This window comes from Macaca thibetana, chromosome 12 (assembly GCF_024542745.1).
Source record: "Macaca thibetana thibetana isolate TM-01 chromosome 12, ASM2454274v1, whole genome shotgun sequence".
Lineage (NCBI taxonomy): Eukaryota > Metazoa > Chordata > Mammalia > Primates > Cercopithecidae > Macaca > Macaca thibetana.
The window spans coordinates 35,055,922-35,076,250 of record NC_065589.1 but is presented as its reverse complement, the minus strand read 5'-3'; the positions used below and the strand labels follow the sequence as shown (position 1 = coordinate 35,076,250).

Below are 20,329 nucleotides of genomic sequence, written 5' to 3'. Positions count from 1 at the left end.
CAGAGGAATAAAATGATGAATTGGGCTGAAATGTAGATTTCCTGACTCCCAGTCCTTCTCCTTGTAAGAACGTTTTGGTGAATGACAGATTGCATATACAACAGTGGTCCCGTGCTAGTGTAAACAAACCTATTAAGAAGAACTTTTATAGGTATTCCAGAAGAAGGCATTGTTACCATAGGAGATGACAGCTCCATGCAAGTGATTGCCCCTTGAAGACATTCCAGTGAGACAGGATGTGGAGGTGGAAGGCTGTGATATTGACGATCTTGACCCTGTGTAGGCCTAAGCTAATGTGTGTGTGAATGTCTTTTTAACAAAAAATTTTAAAAAGTGACCGCGGATGGTGGCTCATTCCTGTAATCCTAGCACTTTGGGAGACTGAGGCAGGTGGGTTGCTTGAGCCCAGGAGTTTCAACCAACCTGGGCAACATGGCGAAACCCCGTCTCTACAGAGAATACAAAAATTAATTAGCTGGGCTTGGTGGTGCATGCCTGTAATCCCTGCTCCTCTCCAGGCCGAGGCAGGAGAACCCAGGAGGCAGAGGTTGCAGCGAGCTGATACTGTGCCACTGCACTCCAGCCTGGGTGACACAGTGAGACCCTGTGTCAAAAAAAATAAAACAAAATAAAGTTGAACAAAAAATTAAAAAGTAAAAAAAAAAACAGGAAAAAGCATTAGATTCTTTTTTTGCTTTACTTTATTAATAAACTTGCTTTCACTTAAAATCCCTTTAGAGAAAAAATACTTTTATACAGCTGTACAATGTATCTGTGTTTTAAGCTATGTGTTATTACAAAAAAGTCAAAAAGTTAAAAAAATTAAAAAGCATATGAAGTTACAGGAAGCTAAGGTTAATGTATTACTGATGAAAGAAAATTTTGTTTATATAAATCTAGTGTAGCCTGGATGGGCACGGTGGCTCACGCCTGTAATCCCAGTTACTTTGGGAGGCCAAGGCAGGTGGATCACCTGAGGTTAGGAGTTCGAGACCAGCCTGGCCAACATGGCGAAACCCTGTTCCTACTAAAAGTACAAAAATTAGCCGAGTGTGGTGGCAGGCTCCTGTAATCCCATCTACTCAGTAGGCTAAGGCAGGAGAATAGCTTGAACCCAGAGGCGGAGGTTGCAGTGAGCCAAGATTGCGCCACTGCACTCCAGCCTGGGTGACAAGAGCAAGACTCCGTCTCAGGAAAAAAAAAAAAAAAGTATAGCCTAAGTGTACAGTGCATATGAAGTCTACAGTAGTGTACAGTAATGTTGTAGGCCTTCACATTCTCACACTGATTCACCCAGACCAACTTCCAGTCCTTCAAGCTCCATTTGTGATAAGCACCCTGTACAGGTGTACCATTTTTTATCTTTTATATTTTATATCTTTTATTTTTACTGTACCTTTTCTATGTTTGGATATGTTTTAATAACAAATACTTACCATTGTGTTACATTTCCCCACAGTATTCATTGCAATAACATGCTGTATGGGTTTGTAGTCTATACTATGTAGCCTTGGTACATAGCAGACTATACCATCTAGGTTTTGTTTTTGCAACAAAATTAGCTAATGATGCATTTCTCAGAACATACTACCATCAAGTGACACATGACTGTATTATTGTTAAAAATTGGACTTCATAGATACTTTTTTAAATAGCTTTATTGAAATATAATTCACATACTATACAATACACCCATTTGGTGTGTACAATTCAGTGGTTTTCAGTATATTCACAAAGTTGTGCATCTGTTACCACAATCAGTTTAGGACATTTTCATTACCCCTAAAAGAAACCTACACATCTCTTAGCCATCACCTCTTAATCTCCCCATACCTGCAGCCCTAGGCAACCACTAATCTCCTTTCTGTCTCTATAGGTTTCCCTATTCTGGACATTGTGTATAAGTGGAATCATATAGCATACTGTCCATTGTGATGTGCTGCCTTTATTTAGCATAATATTTTCAAGGTTTATTCATGTTGTAGTATGTATCAGTATTCATTTTTATTGCCAAATAATAGTCCAGTTTATGGATATACAGCATTTTATTTGTGGAGTTCATGGACATTTGGACTTTTTGACTGTTATGAGTAATGCTGCCATAAATATTCATTTATGTTGACTTGCTTTCATTTCTCTGAGTATATACTCAGGAATGGAATTTTATGGTAACTGTGTTTAACCATTTAAGGAACTGCCGGACTGTTTTCCAATCTACTGCACCACCAGCAGTGTATGAGGGTTTGAATTTTCCCCCATCTTCATTAACACTTGTTATTATCTGTTTTTGGGGGTTTTGGGTTTTTGTTTTTGTTTTGTTTTTTTAATTATAGCCATTCTGTTGAGTGCAAAGAGGTAGCTCAGTTTGGTTTTGATTTGTATTTCCCTCATGACTAATGATATGAAGCTTCTTTTCATGTGCTGATTTGGCCATTTGTATATCTTTGGGAAATTTTCTGTTCAGATCTTCTGCACATTTTAAAATTGGGTTGGCTTTTGTAGTTGTTTATTGTTCTGGATACAAGTCTCTTGTCAGATATATGATTTACAAAAATTTTCTCCTGTGGGTTTTCCTCACTTTCTTGATGGTGTCTCTTGAAGCACAAAAGTTTTTAATTTTTATGATTTCCAGTTCATCTAATTTTTCTTTTATTGTTTGTGTTTTGGTGTTATATTTTGTACATCATAAATTCTTGTTTAATTATTATAAACATTTAAAAAATATCTCCGTGATCTCTGTGAAAGCCCAGGCAAACAAGATACCATTATTTAATGAAAAATAACTAAAGCTACTAATGTGTATTTGAAGTTACAATCCAGCTACCTCAGGCCTTCCCTTTATTCTGTGTCCATATCCTTCAGTTTGTAGTGACAGATGAAAGAAGCAAAGATGAAAATCGAGAAATAATTTTGAGTGAAACATTTTAATTTAAAGCACAGTTGTCCCTTGGTATCAATGGGGAATTGGTTCCAGGACCTCCTTAGGTACCAAATCCACAGATGCTTGAGTCCCTTATATAAAGTGGCATAGTATTTGCATATAACCGATAATGTCCTCCCATATACTTTAAATCATCTCTAGATTACTTATAATACCTTATACAGTGCCTGCCCATCACTTGACTCTCATGGGTTCAATATAGGACTCAGCATGCAGCAAATTCAAGCTTTACTTTTGGGACTTTGGGGATTTTTTTTCCCCCAGACATCTTCGATCAGCAGTTGGTTGAATCCACAGATGCTGAATCTTTGGATACGGAGGCCCAATTGTAACTATGAATCAAGAATTTATTATTTATTATGAGAGAATGTATTATAATGACTATGTGATTGTAGTGTATAACTCATACACTCTACCATATTTGGGAAATTCACAGTTACAAACATTTACCTATGAAGGGGGAGTGAGTAGTCCTGGAGAATTTAAGTGATGTATTTACTGAGTCCTGGAGAATTTAAGTGATGTATTTACTGAGTCCTGGAGAATTTAAGTGATGTATTTACTGTGTAGAAACTCACACTAAGTAAGGCATAGTCTTCATCACTCTTGTAGTACTGCATTATCTCTTGGTGAAGTTTTCAGGGTTTTTGTTTTATTAATGGGTTTTGTTTTGGTTTGGTTTGGTTTTTAATGGAGTCTGTCGCCAGGCGGGAGTGCAGTGGCGCTATCTTGGCTCACTGCAGCCTCCGCCTCCTGGGTTCAAGTGATTCTCCTGCCTCAGCCTCCCGAGTAGCTGGGACTACAGGCGCGCACCACCATGCCCAGTTAATTTTTTTGTATTTTTAATATAGACGGGGTTACACCATGTTGGCCAGGATGGTATCGATTTCTTGACCTTGTAATCCGCCCACCTCAGCCTCCCAGAGTGCTGGGGATTACAGGCATGAGCCACTGCACCCAGCCAAAATTTTTGTTTTTAAGTAATACTAGTTTAAACTTATAAATAACTCACTTAGGGTAAATATTCTAGCCAAGATCATGAAAAAATACATTGATTTCATTATGTTCTTAATCAGATCTGCATCAGATTACCACAAATAGGAAGCTATTCTTTCTTTTTTTCCACAATTCATTGTATTCCTACCATTTCCAAATAGAAGTTTATGGTTTTAAATTACTGGTGTTAAGTACTTGTTTGGAAGGATTTTATAGTTAAACTAGTTATAATAATTTATACATGTCAAGCTCTTTCATATATAGTACATATTTTATCTCATTAGTTTTTGTAAGCTCTTGAGAGAAAGGTTCTTTTTTATTTCCAACTTATAAGTTCAGAGGTACATGTGCAGGATGTGCAGGTTTGTTCCATAGGTAATCGTGTGCCATGGTGGTTTGCTCTACACATCATCCCATCACCCAGGTATTAAGCCCAGTATCTGCCAGCTGTTCTTCCTGATGCTCTTCCTCCTCCCCCAAACCTCTGACAGGCCCCAGTGTGTGTTGTCCACCCCCCTACCGATGTGTCCATGTGTTCTCATCATGTAACTCCCACTTATAAATGAGAACATGCGGTATTTGGTTTTCTGTTCCTGTATTAGTTTGCTAAGGATAAAGGCCTCCAGTTCCATCGATGTTCGTGCAAAGGACATGATCTCGTTCTTTATGGCTGCATAGTATTCCATGGTGTATATGTACCACATTTTCTGTATCCAGTCTATCATTGATGGGCATTTCGGTTGATTGCATATCTTTGCTATTGTGAATAGTGCTGCAGTTAACATATGCATGCATGTATTGTTATAATAGAATGATTTATATTCCTTTGGGTATATATCCAGTAAGGGGATTGCTGGGTTGAATGGTATTTCTGCCTCTAGGTTTTTGAGGTATTGCCACACTCTTCCACAATGGTTGAACTAACACCACCAACAATGTAGAAGCATTTCAGAGAAAGATTCGTTCGTTCTTTTTTTTTTTTTTTTTTTTAAATGAGACAGAGTCACTCTGTTGCCCAGGCTGGAGTGCAGTGGCATGATCTCGGCTCACTACAACCTCTGTCTCCTGGGTTCAAGCGATTCTCCTGCCTCAGCCTCCTGAGTAGCTGGGACTCCAGTCATGTGCCACCATGCCCGGCTAATTTTTGTATTTTAGTAGAGATGAGGTTTCACTGTGTTGGCCAGGCTAGTCACGAACTTCTGACCTCAAGTGATCCACCCGCCTTGGCCTCCCAAAGTGCTGGGATTACAGACATGAGCCACTCTGCCTGGCCTAATTCCAGAGAAAAGTTCTTATATGTATTATGCTATAGTCCCATAGTATGGGACTATTACTGTGTAGTAATTTTCAGTTCTGCTGAAAGCTCTGTAGGCGTTACTACGTAGTAGGCACAGAGTATTTGTTTAATGAGTGATTCCCTATTAAAGGGTCATAAATTTGAAAGGTAAAAGTTAGGAACAATTCCTTTTTAGAGTTGTACAGATTAAAGGAAGTGAATTTTTTTTTTTTTGGAGACAGAGTTTCGCTCTTTCTGCCCAGGCTATAGTGCAATGGCGCGATCTCGGCTCACCACAACCTCTGCCTCCTGAGTTAAAGCGATTCTCCTGCCTCAGCCTCCCAAGTAGCTGGGATTACAGGCATGCACCACCATGCCTGGCTAATTGTGTATTTTTTTAGTAGAGACAGGCTTTCTCCATGTTGGCCAGGCTGGTCTCAAACTCCCAGCCTCAGGTTATATGCCCACCTCAGCCTCCCAAAGTGTTGGGATTACAGGTGTGAGCCACCATGCCTAACCAAACATATTTTTTTTTAACTGAGGAAATTAGATTCATTGTCCAAAGCTTAAAAGGAAGGTTTTCTACTTTGAGTTTTTATTAACTCTGATACTTTACTATGATAGTACTTCCAACCTCTGAGACATGAGAAATAGCATGAGATTGTGGTCATCAAAATGACCTTACCAGAAATCACCACCAGGTTGGTGATAAACAGTACATCTACATAGACAGTTGGACTTTATGTTGATTCTTTCAAGATTAAAGATGAAGATGCCTGAACTTGAAGCAAGTCTTTTATCAATACTGTACATAAAGCAAAATACGCTGTATGATACTGTAATGGTGGATATATGTCATTACGCATTTGTCCGTAGAATGTACACCACCAAGAGTGAACCCTAAGATTAAAAAGTAAACAACAACAGTAGGCTGGGCGCAGTGGCTCATGCCTGTAATCCCAGCACTTTGAGAGGCTGAGGTGGGCGGATCACCTGAGGTCAGGAGTTTGAGACCAGCCTGGCCAACATTGTGAAACCCCATCTCTACTAAAAATAAAAAAAGTTAGCCAGGTGTGGTGGTGGGTGCCTATAATCCCAGCTATTTGGGAGACCGAGGCAAGAGAATCACTTGAACCTGGGAAGCGGAGGTTGCAGTGAGCTGAGATCATGCCACTGCATTCCAGCTTGGGAGACAGAGTGAGACCCTGTCTCAAAAAAAAAAAAAAAAAAAAAAAAAAAATCAAAGCCTGTACATAAAGTATGTACTGTTGTCTGCATGCCATTTGTCAGTTTTATAGATTAACCATGGTTGGTTTTTAAATGTAGTCCAGTATGTCCTTGGTACCTTTGAGTTCTTGGGCTTTTTCCTTTGCTGTTTGACTAGTAAGCAAAATGTAATCAAACTAATTAGCATATTACATAATAGTCCGCATAGTTCCATTGCCAAATATTACAGAGAACTCCTCACTTTTTATAATTGGAGGCTATCTGGTATAACCCTGAAGTCTTGAACTTTCCTTACAAATCTCTTAATATCTTTTGTTCTCTATCTGTGAAGTTAGCTAACATCAGAATTCCTGCATTATAATTCCTCCCATAACATGTCTGTCTCACCTGAAGAAAACTGAATTTTCACTCTTGCATGTCCAATTTGTAAATAATTCACCAAGAATAACAATTCAAAATAACAAATGTTACTTCATAAACTTATTTTAAAAACACTTGGACATTCATCTCCCATTTGGATGTAGTGATTTTGACATAATCACTTTGGTTTTCGTAAGTAAATGTAAGTAGGCTATACGTATTTAACTTTGGGGCATAATAACTTTTGGGTCCTTACAGTTTCAGCATTGAGCTAGTTTACAAAGCAGAACTAACATTTGAAGACAGCTTCATTCTTTGTCAACATAAAAATTGCTTTTGTCAAAGTAACTGTAGGAAGTATATAATCTCTTTTTTCTTAAAAAAAAATGAGCTCCAAATAGCCATTTTGTAATGCTTCATGTATAGAGGTTTCTGTGAAATCAGTTCTTCGAAATGTTCAAAGTGTAAAAAGCTGTGAAACACCCATTAAGTGGGTGTTTGGAATGAAAGGGGAATGAAAAAATATGAGATAAAAATGTTATCTAAAATAATGCATAGTCATGGCTGCTGCTTAGCTAAGCAACACTGTCTGTTGGTGGCCATATACATGAAGACTTGTTTCAAATTCTTGAGTATAGTCTTACCTGAAGGAAAACAAGGCAAGTAAACTTTGCAAGTACTTAATTTAAAACAAACAAACAAAAAAAACTTTAAGAAAGCACTACACCCTTCTTGTTGACAGGTGCTATAGATTTAGTCACATATTCTGAGATGGCTGTCAAACCGTGCAGTATGTTTCTGTTTATCAGATGACGTTTTATTTGGGTTGGGGGGTATGGAGTCTCATTCATTGTGTCACCCAGGAAGGAGTGCAGTGGTGCAATCTCGACTCACTGCAACCCCCACTTCCCAGGTTCAAGCATTCTTGTGCTTCAGCCTCCTGAGTAGCTGGGATTACAGGTGCATACTACCACGCCAAGCTAATTTTTGTATTTTTAGTTGAGACAGGGTTTCACCAGGTTGGCCGGGTGGATCGCAAACTCCTGGCCTCAAGTAATCTGCCCACCTTGGCCTCCCCAAAGTGCAGGGATTTACAGGTGTGAGCCACTGCGCCTGGCTGGCATTTCTCTAACACATATCTGTTAAATACTTCCTTCAAGAACAATATCTTTGTCATAGGGCATGCTACTTTTTTTTTTTTTTTTTTTTTTTTTTTTTTTGCGACGGAGTCTTGCTCTGTCACCCAGTCTGGAGTGCGGTGGCATGATCTTGGCTCACTGCAAGCTCTGCCTTCCAGGTTCACGCCATTCTCCTGCCTCAGCCTCCCGAGTAGCTGGGACTGCAGGCGCCCGCCACCACGCCTGGCTAATTTTTGTATTTTTAGTAGAGATGGGGTTTCACCGTGTTAGCCAGGATGGTCTCGATCTCCTGACCTCATGATCCGCCCGCCTTGGCCTCCCAAAGTGCTGGGATTACAGGCGTGAGCCACCGCGCCCAGCCTGGGTATGCTACATTTTTTAAAACAAGTTTATTTATCAAGGATGGCATTCAAATACCCTGGTAATTACAAAACTGCAATTATAAAATACAAAATATTGAACTTAAACAGTTTATCTGAGTTAAATCCAATAAATAAATCAGAGAATTTATTTTCTTAAATAATATTGAAAAGATTCCTGGGGCCAGGCCTGGTGGCTCACATCTGCAATCCCAGCACTTTGGGAGGTCGACCCAGGTAGATCGCCTAAGGTCAGGAGTTTGAGACCAGCCTGGCCAACGTGGTGAAACCTGTCTCTACTAAAAATACAAAAATTAGCCAGGTGTGGTGGTGCACATCGGTAATCCCAGCTACTTGTGTGGCTGAGGCAGAAGAATCACTTGAACCGCGGAGGCAGATGTTGCAGTGAGTCGAGATTACTCCATTGCACTCCAGCCTGGGCAACAAAAGCAAAACTCCATCCCCGCACCGCCTCGCCCGCCCCCCACAAAAAAAGAAAAAAGATTCCTTTTTGCTATATATCGCCCTCTTTTTGGTGGTTAAGGTGGTGGTTGGGTTATTTTGGTGTTTTCTATTAATACATAGTTTATAAAAGTAAACAAATTTTCATGCTTTTATTCTTGTCTTATAAGTAATTTAAATTTTATCAGATTCAGATCACAGAGTTAACTTCATGTATAACTTTTCTTGCTTTCTAATGTCTAGATTGGAGGCTGAAATAAGGATTTGTTGTCTGTTTAAAGCAGAAGGACCTTGGTGGGAGCACAGGGAAAACTCAGCTTGATAAAGATACCAATTTATTTTCGTTTATCACATTGCCTGCTCTAACTTGTCCCCTTAAAATATTTATAACCTTTGTTACAGTGTGATCAGTCTAATCTAGTCTAAGGTTTATTCAGTTGAAGATCTGTTGAGGAGTGTGTGTACATATATACATATATGTATATGCATATGACATTTGAATATGCTTTTTTGACTGTCTGGTCTCAATGAAGATGTGCTATATTTAACACCAATAGACTATTATTAGCATCAGAAACCTGGAACATTGCTAATTTTCCAGTATTGATTAGATACATCTCAGTTCTCCCAGATTGGACATATGGTAAAGATAAATGACAAGTATTTTAAGGTTAACAACCCTCCCCTACTTAAGAAAAAAAAAAAAAAGTGCAGGGAAAAAAGTAGAGGAAAACAGTAGACAGTGCAATATAGTTACTGATTCTTGGAAAGCTAAAGTCTATTGTGTAGCACCTGAACATTATAACACTTTAGAAAATAAAGGTATTTTGAAGGGTGTAAGAATGTATTAGCAAGGCTTTGACCGGGAGAGGTGGCTCATGCCTGCCTGGCCTGTAGTCCCAACACTTTGGGAGCCGGAGTGGGCAGATCATGAAGTCAGGAGATCGAGACCATCCTGGCTAACACGGTGAAACCCCATCTCTACTAAAAATACAAAAAATTAGCCGAGTGTATGGTGGCATGCGCCTGTAGTCCCAGGTACTCGGGAAGCTGAGGCAGGAGAATCGCTTGAACCCGGGAGGCGGAGCTTGCAGTGAGCTGAAATCGTGCCACTACACTCCAGCCTGGGCGAAAGAGCGAGACTCCATCTCAAAAAAAAAAAAAAAAAAAAAAAAAAAAGTATTAGCAAGGCTTTCAGTTACCCTAAAAACTAAATATAGGTACAACATAGCTATTTAGAAATAATTATGTATCTCATGTAGGTACTTCTAGATATACTTATGAAGAGTATTTTTAGTTAACATATCTGACTGTAACAACAAAATAGTCATTCAGTTTTAAAATCATGTGCCCAAATATGCCTTTTGCTGTGGTTACCTTGGAGACTTTGGAGTTCTGCCATGTGATTTCCTTAAATCCCTGGAATTTTTGATTGCTGAGAGTTCAGGAGGAGTTGCCCACTTGTTAGTGTGCAGGGAAATGTGTTTTTCTCACTTCTAGTTGAGGTCATTCTATTTTTTTGTTTTTAATCATAGCATGTGTTCTATTAGTTATTAATGTATTATTTCTTCTTTACAGTCAAAATTCACAACTTATTTCTTTGAATGTTATCTCTGATCCTAAATGGGATGAAAATTGCCCTAGATTTAGGAGTTTAGAAAGTTTACTAGGTTGTGGGGAAGATGGGTTTATTTTTCATAAACTTGGACTAGAATGTTGATGATTATAAGGACTGGGACATTTCCTAAAGGTCAAAATATTTTAAGGTGAAAGTATGTATTCTTTCCTTTTGCTTAATGATTGAAAGAAAAAGTGGTAGTATGGGCTTGCTTTCTATTATGAGCTTTAATTTGTAATTTGATGAAGATTTTTGTTAACTTGCTATAGGTAGTTAAGTAAGGAAACAGTGGTGCCAGAATTTGTCCCTGATTCAGTATAGTTCTGTGCAGGTCTTGAGTAGATGAATTTAAATGCTACTTTATTAATAAGGGTTATATAGTCAACCTTTATAATACTAAGAACCTCCAACCTTCTTCCCAGCTTTATTTTTCTACACGCTTCCCATCATCTGACTTACGTGTTTTACTTGTTTACTAGAATGTAAGCTACATAAAAGCAGAGTTTTTAAAATTTCTTCTGTTCATTGCTTTATTCTCAGTGGCTATTATCATTTATCTTTTTTCCTTGTTTTCTATACAAAGTCTCTTATCAGCCACTAACTTACTCGTTTCTGTACAGGGCTATAATTCAAACCTTTGCTCATTCCATTTTTCTTGTAGAAAAAGTTCTTCCCAAACTTATCAATAGTGTGTTCATCCTTAATGCCTCTTTGGAATTCTCTCATTCTCCTGACTATTGCTGAACACAGTCTCTTCTTTTAAATGCCAAGGAAGCACTCATTTGACACTTTGCTGAGATGTTTACCTAAACTACATTTTAAACTTTTTAATATCTACTACCGCTTTTACTGTGGAAAGGGGTATGAAAGTGTTACAATATGGGATATGAAAGTCCCTTTACTATTGGGAAATCTAATCAGATAAATTTCTTGAGGCTAGAATGGAAAGAAAAAACTTTAGAAGTTAAGTGAAGGGACTGTTAATTAACTGTTTAATAACTTAACAACAGTTATGACCAGAGCAACATAATAGATAAAAGACAATCTCCACTAAGAATATTCACTAGGTAGAAGTATGGCTTGTAGCTTTTAAAAAAAAAAATACTGCTAATAATCTCAGGTTGTATTACAGTCTCATTATTGTACAAATGGATGAGAATATCTCTGTATTTGCCCAGGATCAAGAGGCTAGGTGACCTCTTACTCAATGTGTCATTCTTTGCTATATGTATTAGTATATAATAAAAGGAAATACTTCCTTTACCATAAATGTTAAATTAGCCGAGCCTGGTGGCGGGCGCCTGTAGTCCCAGCTACTCGGAAGGCTGAGCAGGAGAATGGCATGAACCCAGGAGGTGGAGCTTGCAGTGAGCCGAGATTGTGCCACTGCACTCCAGCCTGGGCGACAGAGCGAGACTCTGTCACACACACACACACAAAAAAGGCATCTTTTAATTTTTTAATTCATCCCTCTTGTTTTTACAGATGAGAAATTAAAACACAGAAAGTTTAGTTTGTCTAACAACCACTAGAGACAATGCCAGTTGGTGACAAATCCAGCTTGTCATCAAGTGTTAGGCTGTGTTTCCCACCTACTTAGAACACCATTCTTTGTTTTTCTAAAGATTGAATGAATAATACTACAGAATCACTTGGCTTTTTACTTTTTATATTAAGGGGTAGAATTCCAGAGACCATTATAGCAAAATGATACATATCTGTGAATCGGTTAAAAAATTGTTTCTTTTAAACATAGCACTATTTCAAAATTTGTTACCTAAGCTCAAAGTTTCTAAAGGATTAGTCTTATGTTAATTTTAAGATAAATCCAAAAAAACCCCAAATCTTAAACCTTAATGCCAAATAAATTTTAAAAACAGAATCATTGAAAGAACAAGAATTACAAAACTATCAAGCCAATAGTATATTTTAAGTGACTTTATGACTTTACGATACATTCTGTTTCTAATGTTCCAAGCCTGATGTTTCATGTAACATTCTGAGTTCATATGTATCTGGTTTCTTTCTTATTTTATAGCATTATTCAGTCTTTTATTATTTATTTTTTGCATTTGTTTAGTGAATTAAGAATCTCCTTCATACCACTTGGGAACTCACATATGTGTCTGGATTATGGCACTGCCAGCTAGACTGGTACTGGGTAAATAGGAAAATTAAAAATTCTACACATGATACTATACCATCTCTCCTCTCTATACCTGAGGGTATAAACAAAAAGAGCAAAAAACTTTCAGAGTCCAAAATAATTCTCACCAGCACTTTAAGGAAAGGCCTACTTTTTCTGATGAACTATTATATTTGTACTGTTGCCTAAGTTGTTGGTATCTACTTAAGATAAAAATTATAAAAATTAAGAAGGCTATCCTCTACCCCAAAAAAGGATTGGTAGGCTGCTTGAATGAAATGATAATAAAACACCAGTTGTTTAAATTGGGCTCCTATACATTGGAAATATCACACTTTGTTTTAAAAAGAAATATTATCCAGTTGTGGAGGGAAGAGGATGAAAAGCATTTTGAGTATGTCTTTGTAACGAAAATTTACTTGTATTCACTAATGACTTTGTTCCTTTATTGTAATACAGTAATATTTTATTTTCCAAAACAAAAAGTTGTAATGGTGTTCTGTACCTTAAATGTCAAAAAAAATTAAGTAGTCTCAATGTGTTGTAAATAAAAATGAAATAAATGATCAATCTGTGCGTTAGATTGTGTTTAATCAAATGGTAGAGTAAAACTACACATACCAGATGACAGCATAGCTTTAAAAATGTGGCTTGAAATAAAGTCCTTTAAAAATGGTTGTGTATACCCTGTCTACAAAGGAGGTATTATGATACATTTGTATTTATCTTCATTCTAGATAAAATGATGGTTTGCAGGGGGAGAAATGGAGAAAAAATTGTGAATGTCTACTGTTTTTTTTTTTGTTTTTTTTTTTTTTTTGGTAAAACAGTCTAGCTCTGTCACCCAGGCTGCAGTGCAGTGGTGTGATCTCGGCTCACTACAACCTCCGCCTCCTGGGTTCAAGCAATTCTCCTGCCTCAGCCTCCCAAGTATCCCAAGTAGCTGGGATTACAGGCACCTGCCACCACACTCGGCTAATTTTTTGTATTTTTAGTAGAGACAGGGTTTCACCATGTTGGCCAAGCTGGTCTGGAACTCCTGATCTCAGGTGATCCACCAGCCTCAGCCTCCCAAAGTGCTGGGATTACAGGCATGAGCCACCACACCTGGCTGTGAATGTCTGCTCTTATTACCTTGACTCAGTACTGTCATTGAGAGTATTTATTTATTTATTTTATTGTTACTGAAATTAGTTTTTTGTTTTTATATGCCATTTTCTTCAAGATGAAAAGTATGGATAACTTACAGGTAAACTTTTTTTTTTTTTTTTTTTTTGAGACAGAGTCTCACTCTGACACCAAGGCTGAAGTGAAGTGGCACCATGTCAGCTCACTGCAGCCTCTGTCTCCTGGGTTCAAGCAATTCTCCTGCCTCAGCCTCCCAAGTAGCTGGGATTACAGGCACCCACTACCACGCCTGGCTAGTTTTTATGCTTTTAGTAGAGATGAGGTTTCACCATGTTGACCAGGCTGGTCTTGAACTGCTGACCTCAGGTGATCCACCTGCCTCTGCCTCCCAGAGTGCTGGGATTACAGGCATAAGCCATCGCTCCCAGCCCAGGTAAACTTTTGTTGTTGTTGTTTGTTACATTTGATGTCTGTCTTATTTTTAGTTTAAAAATAAAGTTTTTTATTTTTAAATAAAAAGGTTCCAAAATATAACTCAGTAAGTTAATCACCAGTGATAACCAGAGTTATTTGATACTTTTTTAAGTTATTTTTTATAATTTAGAAATATAGGGTAAATAGGCAAAATTTAAACAAAAATGGTAATTTCATATAAAAAGTGAGATTTTAAAAACTTTGTATCAAAATTATAGTTTTGATTTATTATTTTATAATATTATACATGTCTTGTGACATTAAAGTTTAATTGTACAAGTAATCCTGAATCCATGCTCATGGGAAGAAAGAAACTTCAGTCAATATTAAAATACTGAAATATGTCTAGAGTTAAAGGTGAAAGTCATTCTGTACAGTTCTACAAAATTCTATTTCTCTCTTCAGAGCTACTGCTAGTAGTTTAGTGTTTAATCTTGCACACCTTTTGCATGCATAAACCTTTACAACAATTTGTTTTACTTTTTTAAAAATATAAATGGGGCTCTATTTTACAGTATGTCAATATATTAAATTTTTTCATTGTTACAATTTTGTAATGGTTCTCTTAATGATGGATAATTGTTTTCAGGTGGTTTTTTTTGTTATGATTAAAAAATTTTACAGCAAATACCATTGAACTACATCTCTGGATATTACTATTGATTATATGGTCAGTGCACTTGTCTTGGTGGCTTTATGAATATTTTAAATAATGTATTCAAGTCTATTGATCTTTTTCCTTATCATCTGTGTTTTGTGGATTTTGATATTTCCAAACTATTTATATTCATTTCTACAGAGATATTTTCATTTTCATTTTTTAAACTGTCACTTGTAAAACACTTTCTTTTTATAGAACCTTATGAGTGACAGCAAAATGTATTAGTATGTAATACATTGTGATGGAGTGTAATGATCACAAGGATCAGTGACAGTTTTGATGATCAGTTTCAGAGTTGTAAAATAAATGAAATATATTCTGGAAAAGTCGTGGGCTTTTTGTGTTATTTGTGGAATCACTAAAGGTAGTCCGTCAGTATTAACAAATTTGTTTTGACAGATAAGATGCGAGACACTGAATTATAACAGGCCCTAGAAACATTGCCTGTTTTCCTGAATCCTTTAGACAGGATTGTTTCCCCAGTTAACAGAGATTTCTCTAACCTTGATTTACAGTAGCTACTGCTGGTAGGAATTGCTCTCCACTCCACTTTTGCTGCCATCCAGTGTTAGATTACCCAACAGATACACTAAGTGCTTAGCAAAGCAGAGCCCAAAAAGTAATACGAATTTTTACCTTACACAGAATTTTACAATTAAAAAATATAAAAGGTGTTTCTCTGTGTATGTATATATGTGTACAGTATAGTGTTGCATGCTATACATAGGGTAAGGTATCAGAATGCCTTAACTTTTTCCGTGTTTGGCACCTCTGATTTGGCTCTGTGGCCATTTATTCCACCTTTCTACCTTGAAATTCCACAACTTGGGCTTTTGAAATTACCTGGTATGGTGCCATGCACGTGTATTCTCAGCTACTCCAGAGGCTGAGGTGGGAGGATCACTTGAGTCCGGGAGTTTTAGATTGAGATGACCTGTGATCACGCTACTGCACTCCAGTCTGGGCAACAGAGCGAGACCTCATCTCTAAAAAAAATTTGGGCTTGAAACGGACTGATTTTGTCCTACCACTAGTAATCACTTTTGGAAGTAGCTTACAATTCCTGTTTCTTTCCTCTTATGGGGGGAAATACCCTTATGGGAGGTATTATGAAGCCAATATCTAATAGAGTCTGTCATCATTAGCTCACTTCCACTCTCTGCCATCTCTCTGTACCCGATGAGTATAGTTTTGAAAAATTATAATTTTGCTACCACTGCACCTCTCCTTGTTAGTAGGGGAGATTTATGTAAGAGAAGAATCTTTTATTTCTAGACAAGGTAATATCTCATTGGGAAGAAACAGCCAAGGGAGAAGAAATGTTTTTTTCTTCTTCGAAAGGACAAGAACTTTTATAGCTCAGCATATTTGAACAAGTTTGACAGTAATTCAGCTACATTATATTTTAACTAGATTTCTGAGTTCACTTGGTAACTTAACCACCACGTATATACCTATTTATAACTTGAAATTTGCCTTTAAAGTCATGAAAGCACAAAGCACTGTGGTGCTTGTAACACTCTTCCATATTATTATAGGTAACTAAATGACCATGGAATCTGGAGCCGAGAACCAGCAGAGTGGAGATGCAGCTGTAACAGAAGCTGAAAACCAACAAATGACAGTTCAAGCCCAGCCACAGATTGCCACATTAGCCCAGGTATAAAATACGTGGAGAGATTCCAGTTTGTGACTCTTCCTAGAGGAATACGTTTCGAAGAGAATTTAGTTGTTATTACATAGATATACATAGAATGAGCAAGAGATAATTCTTACAATATCAAAATTCCTGTTTACTTAGTATTAGCGTATGTTTAGAAATGATAGTATTCAATAACAACAGTAAAATGTATTATTAAACAATAATACAGTATTTTTAGTGAAATTACCCAGAAATAATTACATTTTAAACTTATGGGTAAATTAATTGGTGCTCTTAGATAAGGAAGGAAAACCTTGGCTCTGTATGACAACTGCTTTTTTTTTTTTTTGTATGACACAGATTTATTTTTCAGCAGTGCAGATGCAGATAATATGAAAGCCTAAGTTTATATACCTAAACTAAAAATTAGGATAAGCAAATAAATTGACATGTAAGGAAATTTTAAGGATGATAGTAGTTTTCTTGTTTCCTGTATATTTTAAATATAATTCCTGATACTTTCATTTCATCTTTGTCTTTAACATCCTATCTTTAAGAATATTTTCTCTCATTCTTATGTGTTTGTTTGCATGTATTTTCCTCAGATATTTTATTAACAGCTGTTTACATAGATAGGAATGAGAAAGGTTTTTAACTTAAAAAACAAATAGCAAATACAGACCTGCTAGGTAATAGTGTGATACCGCCTCTTTCAGATGAAGGTTCCCAGGAGAATATAATCCTAACAGAAACTCTGATATATGTAGCTTCAGTTTCTCCAAGAGTTTAAAAGTTCCTAGAGAAGTCACCTAGCAAGAATGAATAATGGGAAATAGAGGGCTCACCACACTTGGTGTCTGGCTGAGATAGTGTGAGCCAGATACTAGATTTCCAGCAAGAACATAGTCAGAAGGAGTGAGCTGTTCTGTGTTTTCTCGTAAGACCACCAGGGCTTACCTCCAGCCTTCAGGAATAAGACAAAGCTAGATACATTTAATGTACTCATACGAGGCAGGCTGCAGGACTTAAGGGGAGAGAACCAGGACTTCCATCAATACAGGGGCAACACATAAGAATCTGGGCTCATCTGTGCATTTTGCCCTCTAGAAAGAAGAAGACACAATGCTAGGCTGGGCACCGTGGCTCACACCTGTAATCCCAGCACTTTAGGAGGCTGAGGCGGGCAGATCACGTGAGGTCAGGAGTTCAAGACCAGCCTGGCCAACATGGTGAAACCCCATCTCCACTAAAAATACAAAAAACCAGGCGTGGTAGCACACGCCTGTAAATCCAGCTACCTCGGAAGGCTGAGGCGGGAGCGTTGCTTAAGCCCGGGAGGCAGAGGTTGCAGTGAACCAAGATTGCGCCACTGCATTCCAGTCGGGGTGACAGAACAAGACTCCCTCTCAAAAAAAAAAAAAGAAGAAGATGATGCAATGCCAGTAGGCATCTTTATGATGATAACCCTCAACATATCTATCTCTGGAGTCACACTATTTTGTCCACTCTGGCTGTCCCCAGAGTCAGTTGTATTGTGTCATCCTGGGAATTCCATTTTCTCACAATTTGTGTTTTTGGTATGGTAAAGCATGTTTTCCAATGGTTTTATGAGAAAGAAGGGTTGGCTGAGTAAAGATAGCATGTTATAAAAATTGAATGTATGGGCTGGGCGTGGTGGCTCACGCCTGTAATCCCAGCACTTTGGGAGGCCGAGGCGGGCGGAACATGAGGTCAGGAGATCAAGACCATCCTGGCTAACACGGTGAAACCCCGTCTCTACTTAAAATACAAAAAATTAGCCAGGTGTAGTGGTGGACTCCTGTAGTCCTAGCTACTCAGGAGGCTGAGGCAGGAGAATGGCATGAACCCGGGACGCAGAGCTTGCAGTGAGCTGAGACCACACCACTGCACTCCAGCCTGGGTGACAGAGCAAGACTCCATCTCAGTCAGTCAGTTGAATGTACATGTGCCTTAACATCTAGAAGATCTACAGCAAAAATATTAAAAGTGATTAGCTATGGGTGATAGGAATATAAAGGGTTCTTATTTTTTATTGTCTGTATTTTATAAATTTGTAATGAGAGGAGCCATTATATAAAATTATTAGTGTAGAAAAGGAATTATTCATTGAGTTAGCTAGGTATATTTTCCCTAGAGAAGGCTCAGGAAAGAGAACATAGTAATTGCTTCAAATATTAGAAGAGCATTTATATGGAATTGAGATGAGATACTCTGAGTAAGGTTATGGTTCTCAAACTTCAGTGTCAGGGGAAGTACGATTGGGTTCCTGTTAGATTTAACTTTACAGAGTATCCTGTGTGACTCTAATGAAGCTATTCCATGGACCACATTTTGAGAACCAAATAAGACTAAGCAAGACTTACAGTGGCCAGAGAGAAAGTGATTAATAAGGAAGGACTTTATTACTATCCAGAGATGGAAGCTCCTGGTTTTAACCTGTATGCCAAAGACTCTGTTTTTATAGGGATCTTTCCCCCAGGCTTCACAGTCAAATATTTCACTGCCTGCTAAAATAAACATCTCTACAAATTCAGATGTCAGATTAGGCTCATCATCTATTACAACTCCAGTCACCCAAAAGGCTGTCCTTACTTCTTGCATTCTCTTTTTCAATTAAGGACATAGTCTACCAATTCTCTTTCAGACATGAAATGTGGGTCATCTGCAGTTCCTCTGTCACCTCTTTTAACCATTCATAAAGCCGTTTCTGGACTGCTTCCAAATTTTCATAAAATCACTTCCCTCATTCCCATCTCTGCTACTACTAACTGCCCTACTTTTGGCTTTCATCATCTTTCCTTAACTACTGCATGGGCTTTCTTCGTTGGTCTCCCCACCACCAGTTTTCCCCCCAAAATACGTATCTTTCACACTGCCACTAAAGTGATTTTTTTTTTTTTTGAGATGGAGTTTTGCTCTTGTTGGCCAGTCTGGAGTTCAATGGCGTGATCTCGGCTCACTGCAACCTCTGCCCCCCCCGGTTTAAGCAGTTCTCCTGCTTCAGCCTCCCAAGTAGCTGGGATTACAGGCGCCTGCCACCACACCCGGCTAATTTTTTGTATTTTTAGTAGAGATGGGGTTTCACCATGTTGGCCAGGCTGGTCTCGGAACTCCAGAGGTGATCCACCCACCTCAACTCCTGAGGTGATCCACCCACCTCAGCCTCCCAAAGTGCTAGGATTACAGGCGTGAGCCACCTCGCCTGGCCTAAAGTGATCTATCTAAAAGCAAACATCACCTTGGTATTTAGGAGTTCAAAAGCCCTTCGGTGGATTCTACAGTTCCCTCAGGATAGAATGCAATTTCTTTGATGTGACATAATACAGGCTTTTTATGACTAGCACTTCTAGGCCCACCTGCCTCCATTGTTTTCTCTCTCCCTACTTCAAACATCATACAGTAACACACTTATGTGCTCCATTGGTGCTGAGCTGCTGGTTATCCCACTCTGCCATGTGTGCTGCTTCTCTTTGCTTTTGCCACTGCTCCACTCTGCTTGAAATTCTCTGACTCTTCCCTGTAAGTAATAATAACAACTCTAAATTTTTTCTTTTGTTTTAAATTCACATTCTTACCAGGTAGCCTCCCCTTCTCTTAGGTTGGGTAGAGTAATTCTCCTCAGTGTGTCCATTTTTCTTTTAGCAAACCTCATTACTAAACTGAATTGTATTTATTTGTGTCTCTTTTCCCCATTCCTTCACATACATACCCCCAATAATTTATTTGAGGTCAGAAACCCCTCTCTTTCTCACTTCTGTAGTTTCAGTTCTAACATTAATCCTGGAACATAGGTCCCCAGTAACTGTTTCCTGAATTAGCAAATAGAATTCCTATCCTTGAATGCGTTCAAGCATAGGAGCAATAAATAACATCTGATAG

At 38.1% G+C, this 20,329-nt stretch overlaps 1 protein-coding gene across 7 annotated transcripts in view; it reads left to right on the top strand.

The window, feature by feature from the left end:
* The window catches only part of CREB1 (cAMP responsive element binding protein 1), a 78,484-nt gene that overhangs the window by 10,536 nt on the left and 47,619 nt on the right, over positions 1 to 20,329 (top strand). For 6 of the 7 annotated variants that reach the window (XR_007718419.1, XR_007718418.1, XM_050752652.1 and 3 more), the window contains exon 2: positions 16,326 to 16,447. The exons of the other annotated variant lie outside the window; for it this stretch is intronic. Coding sequence is in view for 4 of the 6 variants with exons in the window: in XM_050752652.1 (XP_050608609.1) it covers positions 16,334 to 16,447 (114 nt within the window). In the remaining 2 variants the exon portion in view is untranslated. The remainder of the gene's footprint in view (positions 1 to 16,325; positions 16,448 to 20,329) is intronic. 7 annotated transcript variants of the gene reach the window in all.